This window comes from Corvus brachyrhynchos, unplaced genomic scaffold (genome assembly GCF_000691975.1).
Source record: "Corvus brachyrhynchos isolate BGI_N302 unplaced genomic scaffold, ASM69197v1 scaffold61, whole genome shotgun sequence".
Lineage (NCBI taxonomy): Eukaryota > Metazoa > Chordata > Aves > Passeriformes > Corvidae > Corvus > Corvus brachyrhynchos.
In genome coordinates, this window is record NW_008236478.1 from 3,361,270 (window position 1) to 3,369,519 (window position 8,250).

At 41.7% G+C, this 8,250-nt stretch overlaps 1 protein-coding gene across 1 annotated transcript; it reads right to left on the reverse strand.

Annotated features, from left to right (window-relative positions):
- Window positions 1-2,237: 2,237 nt before the first annotated feature.
- Window positions 2,238-8,166, reverse strand: LOC108444666 (bone morphogenetic protein 7-like). Its single transcript, XM_017725992.1, has 4 exons — window positions 8,011-8,166; window positions 7,192-7,308; window positions 5,845-6,046; window positions 2,238-4,233 (listed from the first exon to the last, which is right to left on the reverse strand). Exons 1-4 carry the CDS (start codon window positions 8,107-8,109, stop codon window positions 3,785-3,787), a joined length of 867 nt encoding a protein of 288 aa, XP_017581481.1. The 5' UTR covers window positions 8,110-8,166; the 3' UTR covers window positions 2,238-3,784.
- Between the last annotated feature and the right edge of the window lie 84 nt (window positions 8,167-8,250).

The following is an 8,250-nucleotide window of genomic DNA, read 5'->3' on the forward strand; positions in this document are numbered from 1 at the left end:
ATTGAAATGCACTCTCTCGATGTGGCAATGTTCTCAAATTAGCCCGAGCACTCCACCTCAGTTACTGGTAAGTTGCACCACCCTTTGGGATGAACCAGGAGTGAAGCTGCCTCTGAACATGAATGCATGTGCCCATGGGTGTACATAAGAGAGAAGCCACATGTGTACTCGCATTTGCATGCGCAATATGAAAGGGACTGGTGATAGTTTGCAGGGTTATCTGTGGGAAAACCCTGCAACTTACCATCGGTACCCAGCCACTCCTCTTTCCCGGAGACAAGCTCCAGGACTATGAATAAATACTATCCTGCATGAGTCTTTCAAATAATTGCCCCATTTGCTACACGAAGAACAGGAACCACAATAATTACCCTTGACAGTCTGGAAACAACACCGAGCATTCCTAGCAGATTGCCTCATACCAAACAGCATTTTCAAGCCTGCAGAGTGGATAGAAGAGAGCTTTACAGTACTGCTGTGCTCCAGCTTCCTCAGGGCAGGCACATTTTAAGTTTTCTTCCCCCCCACCCCCGCACCCCCTAAAAAAAAAGAAAGAAAAAAAAAAAAAGAAGGAAAACCCTCTCAGATCAATTTCTGCAAGCTCATCCCTTTTGCCTTACTCGCTCCAGGACATGCCCAGCATACTCCTTCTCCTGCTTCAGTGCCAAGAAGCACCTTCATGTTCTCTATACCTTGTGAAAGGAGCACCACAGAAATCCCTTAAAACAAACATTTCTACTAACCGGAGGCCACTCTTGTTCATTTGTGCTCTTTACCGTTGGCTCTCTCCCACAACATACTCAGACCCTGCGGCCGTGTTGTCAGGACAAGGCTTAGTGCTCTCCTCACCTTGAGGAGCAGAGTGTGACTGCACATACCTCACATGCCTGGACCACTTTAGTTCCAAACTTAGACCAAACGCTTTGTTATGGGGCTGAGCATAACCCTACCGCTTCACCATGAGGTTGGATTCTCTTCTTATTTTGGAATTACTACATATTTCAGTTAATGAATAAGAAGACAATTCACCTTTATTCTAAAGCAAAACAAAAAAAAGGCAACAACAACAAAAAGAGCCTACTTGTGCCTAATTGTTATTCTAATTACAAGTTGTGGTGTAGTGTAAATTTTTTCCCTTGGCATTATTATGAACCTCATTTCCTTACAAAGTCCAGGATAAACAATTCCAATATATTTTGTTTTAATTATCAGGGTTTAATGGGGCATAATGAGACTAAGTTGAGTGGTGCAGAAAAAAAATAATTTAATGTGTGCAAAACTACTGAGTGCTCCTAGCTTGCCTGTGCATATTTCACCTATTGTAGGGCAGCACTATGTTAGCTAATATTGTGTGCCCATCATTTACTTATTAATCATACTTGATTTTCTGTAGAAAATTTTCCTTTTTTTTTTTTTCCTGGCATCTGAAACAAGAAGAGAGACATTAAGATATCCTAGGAAAAACATAGGGCAGCTCTCTGGGTTGAGCAGTGAAGGATGAAGCTGATATACAGCTGATGATGCTGGAAGCATTTGTCACACGTGGACAGAAGATGTGATGTTGGACACAGAACCTGCTTCTGCCAATCCACTCCAAATGCTGCTAGCAAAAACTTCTGGCTTCAGTTCTTAGGGACTCTCCCAAAAGAAGCAGATAAAACATCAGCTGAAGTCACCACTCAGAAACAACCTCGTCCAGACTCTCACTGTAGATACATCTTGCCACGCCCAAGGTATGGTTCCTACAGACTTAAGACACCACAGGTACTTCTGCAGTGAAAAGAGAAAAGTGCAAAAGAGCAGCTCGGGAAATAAACCAGTAAAAGGAGATCCTTTATGGCCCTCTATGCTTCCCAAGGTCCCTTTGCCAATGGCACTGAATCCCAGGCTGGGTGTGGCTGATGCAGCAGTGAGAACGACCCTGCTACTAGATTTACATTCCACTTTACCAGGGCGACCAAGATCAAAATGCTTTCACTTGAGGAATAACTACAGGATCCTCCCTGAAGGGAAACATGTCTATTCTGCTTATCTGTTATACTCCTTGACACAGAGTCAGAGGACTTGACACAGTACCCACTGAAGCCACTGGGAATGTCCTCTCCTCTGGAAAATTATTTGATTCATGACTCTAGGAAAGAGGTTCAAATACAACATACAAACCATACCAATGTTACATTAAATTTATTCTAAAATTACCATTTCATATTACAGATTAATATACCTCAAGTATTTGGGTTTTAAATAAAATAAATTTATTATAGACATCAGTATTTACAGAAAGAAAAACATTACATATTTTTTTCTAAGTTTCATTGGAGTAAAAATATTCTCCATGAAGACTCTGCCCATGGGAGATGTCACATTCTGTGAGAGGTCAGCCTCCTTCAAGATTAACGGAGACAAGAAGCCTAACCAGAGTTAAGATATAACTCAATGAATTGATTGGGGAACTGCAATGGGCTGGTCACCTGCATGAAATCGTAGCGAGACTGAAAGACCTCTAGGGGCCCATTCCAAGCCTGTGTCCTGTTCTTCAAGTAAGGGAAGGGAATCAGCAAGTACGTTCCACCAAACTCGCCTCATACACGGGACCAGGCCAGCATCTAGCATTGTGGCATAGGAATGCGAGACTCATAAGCTGAGAGCAAAATGAATCTGTTTATTGCAGAGTTAAGACAGTACTTACACACTTAGTGTGAGAATCTCTGTTCAGTCCTTCGCTCACAACACAGTTGCAGGCCTGTAATAAATCCGTCAGCCTGACAGTTTTTTAGTTTCCTCAAGGTTTGCAGGCTTCGAAGAAAACAGGATGCCTTTCCTGTTCTCAGATAATGTGTAATTTACTTTCTTCTGTGCTTCCCAGGAATTTTCTGCAGTGTCAGGCTTGTTTCTTTCTCACATAGCATGCTCTCATGGACCTCCAAAGCTTCAGTTTTCTTCCTTCTTGCTAAACCATGAGCATTCTGACCCAACCTTAGGATCCCATTGTACAGCAAATACACAAAGGTTTCTAAATCTCTGGTGCCACACACCCCGACAGCCACAGCAGACTGCAGTGGAGGGGAATAGTATTATGGAGAGAGGCACTGGCCTCACCATACAGAGTTGCAGCCCTGAGTCAGAAGCCAAGTATGCTGGTTCCCAGACAAATACTGACCTATGTGCTCCTTCAGACTGGCTAGCAAGTCCCATGGGGACTTATGAGCAGGTCTCTGCAGCTGGTAGAGCTGCATAAAGCTCAGGGGAAGAAGTCCATTTCCTGGTAACACATGATCTGCAGGTGGTAGAGGCCTCTGAGATTAGCTCTAGGCAAACAACTACCCTGAAAGTTCAAAGTAGGACTGCACATCCCCACTGGATCATGCAGCCAAAATTCAGTAAGGTTCTGTTACTTAGACACTTGCATCCCTTCCTGGATTGAGGCAGGATGCCATGCCTGTTAAATCACTGGAAACTCTGAGCCTTGGTATACAGAAGATCTTAATTTGAACAGTCAACTTAATGTGTTTCAACTCCTTCATATAGCAAGTTCCTGATTTTAATAACTTCCTTGGTGTACAGGCACTCAAAGAGCTCTCCATGGAGGTCTTGAAGTCCACAGCTCTTCACAAGCCAGCCACCTTTCCACACAGCCATGGTGAGAGGAGAAGGATTTGCAGCACAGATGAGTTTCTGTCTCTCCTGTCCTGTAAACTGAAATGCCATCTCCTTTGGTATCTTCAGTGGCAAATGGGGAACTGAATCCAGGTGCACACCAAATGCAGAGAAAAAAAATGTCTCGCTAGTGACAGCCACACCTTGTTGCCACCATGTCTTTATAATTTTTAAGGATGACATTCTGTTTGTCATCAAAGTAGAGAAGATTGAGGGACTTCAATTCATCTGGCACACAGCAGGGTGTGCTGACATCTTGAGACAGTTTCAGTGTATAAACAATGGACTGAACTGTAGCATGGTTTGTTGCATTTAGGCTTCCCCCCAAAGGGAAGAGACAGGATCCTCTGCAATAAAATGCATTGTATCCACTTGGGTGAATAATCCATCCTGACCAGCCAATAGCATGGAAGTCTACATAGAGTTCCCTTCGGTGACACGCTGTTATTGGGCTTCTGGCAGCAGCGGCTGCGGCAGCTCGAGGTCGCCTGCTCATGCTGGCACTGCTGCTTTTGATGACACCAGCGTCATGAGAAACACGTGAAGCATCAGATTTGGCAGGGTGCATTTCTGATTCTGAAAGGAAGTTTTATGTTAATATTTCACAAACTAAGTTAATTTACTAAGTACAGTATTCTGCATGAAAGTCTAATTAATAAGTGTACATCAAGTCTTCAGAGTAGATTTTGAATGAAAGTATCAGAAGGGGTGTATGTTCAATTGCCATTTCAGCCATACTTCTGAATCTGTCAAATCTTGTGTTCTTGTGTTTCACTTTGTGTCCTGAAAAAGCCCCAGTTCAGCAGAAATAGAAGGGAAAAACACAATGATCTACCAAATATTGTGTGAATTCCACAGTCCCTCTTCAGGGATGAATCTGGTCAGAATGCTATTAACTGTCTTCATGTGGCCACTCCTACAACACACATTATTCTGGGCAGTGCTAACAGCAGGTGGAGATCACAGCCTTTTTCTCTCCAGTATTCTCTCAGGAACTCTACCCATACACTTGTAAAGCAGAGTGTGTAGTAACCTGGAAATGTGTAAAGTAACTTAAAAAAAAAAAAAAAAATCAGATTTTTGATCCAAAAAAGCCATCACCAGGTTTACAGAACACTGCTGAAGATTGAAGCTTACTGACAATAGGATGCTTTTTAAAATATCTTCTGAGAAGCCCTGAGGTCCATGGAGATCCATGTACACAAGCTGAAACTCACTGATATGGAGAACAGTCTGTGTAGTCACTGACCACTAAAGGTCTAGACAGTTTCTTCGTTGAGAAATTTCTCAATCCTGACACAGTATCCCGTGCAGAGCTTGATGCTCATTAAACTGGCATCTAGGATTTCACTATTAATTTTTATTTGGGAAACAAAAATGAACAGACTGGCCTCATTTTTAATTTCAATCAATTTCACAATCTATTTCTTAATACTGATCCAAGTCCTACCTAGCTTCTTTCTTATGCAATACAACCGTTTACCAGAAAAGCCGGCAAAGCCGGAACATCGTGATTTTTGCCCCTCCTCCAAGCTTTTGCTCTTTGCATTTATCAGGCCCTAATATCCAGCCTTAGTTGATTTTACAGGAAGGCCAGTGGGAGAGTTAAGACACTGTTTTGTATTTTAAGGCACGAGGGCGTTGTCTTTGATGAAGGCAGCCTTTAGTGACAATGCTAATTAGTCGTTGAAGTTAAATAGGTGCTTAAAAACCAAGCCAAGGACAGAGAAGTTTAAATTGCTTAGTTAACAACCTCTTTCACTCTTAAAATCACACTTAATGACTCTACTTACAGATACTTTACCAGAACTTTCACGAAGTATTCCAAGTCACTGAGTTTCTTCAGCCTAAACTTAACATACAATTTTCATGCAAATTTCACCACCACAAAAATAATATGAACCGTACTTAAAAAATAGAACTCCCACCCCCTTACAAATTAAATAAACCAGACTCCCCTTAGGATTAATGAATATTTCTGGCAAACACAGTTTTTGTGAGGGGAGGGGCAATTTAGGATGCTGGTGACCTACTAGCAAGAACTATCAAATAAAAACTCGATCACTGACAAAGCTGAACTTCAAACCTGTTCAACACTGCAAGTAAATAACTGAGGTTAGGTCTACATGAGGTAGCAGGTCGTAACAGAAGATGAACAGGCAATTCATGTTCTAAAAGTGCACTTACTTGTAGCAGAGGGTACAAAGCTGTGAGACCTCTGTTTGTTACTGTTCGTGAAGAGGACAAGGAGAGCATTTCTACTCTCCTGCAAAGCACCCTGGCTCTTGGCAAATGTAACCAGGTTGTGTTCCATTCCATTGTTGGATACATGTGTCGTAGTTATCCAAAAGCCGTGGTTGGAGCTGCTGTTTCCAACCCACTTGGAAACCTGGTGAAGACAGGGAAAAGAAAAAAATATTGCTTCAATAATCTAATTACGATTAATCAACGTTTATATTAGGAGAAGGGAATAGGCAACAAGCTATGAGAGCACAAGGACATATATTATAACAGAAGTGAGATAACTGTATAGCTGAGACTCCATTGAGTTTAATATTTAAACCAGTAATTCAACACTTAAAAACACAAAATAGCATATGCATTCCCCAAAGCTACATTTACAGAAAGATAATTAATTTCAGAGAACTTACCAGTGAACACTTGAGTGTAGGAGTTAATATGAAAATAAACTCTCTCTGACTTTCAGCAGAAATTTATTTTTCATAGCTATCTTAACAGAGTAATATGAACTCTCCAGACTTTTCATACCATTAAGACTCATTTAAAAATCTAAAAAGCATGGCATTTGAAGAAACTCACAATCAAGCAAATTTACTTACCTAATTGTTATAATTGCAAACTGATAGATAAGGCCAGGCCATTCTCAAGCAGGAATATCATGACTTAAGATGGAATTCAAGCAATCATCCAAGCATGCTGTTCAGTCTGATCATAAAGCTTAGACAATGAAAAACACTGTCCCAGAGTACAGTTTTAAGACATGTGTGGGTTCTTTTGCTATGGAAAGGCATTCACCTACTGTTACAATTTATGGGTATCTACAAAACAAATCTTGAAGCTCACAATTACACAAGTCTACGGAGGACGTTAAATGACAGGCAATCCAACCATGATAAACTCCAGAAACAAAACGCTGAAGCATGCTGCTCTACAGAAATGTTGCCAGAATAAAAAGGAGAAACGAAACCCTACTCTTAGGACACAACCAATGCCAAATGCTTTGGCAGTCTAAGGACTGACACAAGGTTGTAATCATGACATACTGATGTCCCTCCATCGACTAGGTTTGCATTACTCAATTGTCACCATGCTTGTGCTCCTAGCAGCTCATAAACACTTCTTTAATTCAGGTAGCACCAGGTGTACTTTTAAGGGCAGAGAGAAAGCTTCTCCCTCTGTTGCTGTTCTTCAGTTTAAATTGACCACAAAATCCAGCACAATGACAATGCTGGAGTTATGAGGTGTCACCTTAAAAGATCTACAAATAAAATTAAGTCAGACTTCTCTGCTTACTGTCTGCGTGACATTGAAGACTTCCCAGCCTTCTGCGTACAGGGACAATAATCTTGATGTAATGAGACGTTTTTTCTGTGGCTTATTTTCACTCGCCAAGAGCTCATACACTTCCACCTAGATAACAGCAATACAACAAAAACAATAAGAAATTAATTCAATTGTTCTTACAGCAAAATAGGAGGATGAAGATTATGCAGGTTTCTGCTACATCAGAGCTGTAAAACTGTATCGTCATTCTAAAAGACGCAAAAAGTAGATTTTGGACTTAACAGAAAAACAGTTATTGCTACATACATCTACTTCTGTACGTGTTCAGAGACAGGATACCAGACTATAGATACTACAGAAAAATATCTTGACCATCCCTATCCTGTTTTGAACACCTGATACCATCAAAGTCTTCTGTTCCTCCACTATTTGTCTTCGGGTTTGCAAAAACCTTTGCCAGATACACCCAATTTCCTTACCTGCCCTGTTTTCCCATGAATCCCTGGCTGCTATTACTATTTTTCGGAGCAGCTCCAGCAGATAAATTTCAATTCGAATTTCGAAACATCTCAAGTCGCAGAAAAGTACAGTCTGATTTGGGATAGGTCTGACATTGGTATCTTTAGGGAAAGCTCACTGCCATAGAACAAAGGACAGCCAAAGTGAAAACTTTGCATTACTTCTTTGCACGCTGGAGGCAAAGGAAAAGTGAGGACGACAAAACAAAAATAACAATAAAGCAGGTGGTAGGTAGTTACACTCCTCATTTTCAGTATTAGTAACAAAGATAGCACAATTAAGTGTTTAACTGATAATTTCCCCACTTACTTTGCAGAAGTGTTGCACGTCGGACCTTCTGGACACACGTGTCCTCTTGAGCTTGAAGACTCTGAACTCGGCTTTCAGCATCTGCTCTCCCTTCTCCATCGCGCTGATGTCGAAGTAGAAGTGGTGGTGGTCCACGTGAACTGGAAAAGACCCTTCCTTAGGACCACCGCCCGACCCCGCCGGGCCTGCGCCCGCATGCACCGCGCGGCTCGGCCCCCCCCCCCCCGGCCCACCCCCGGT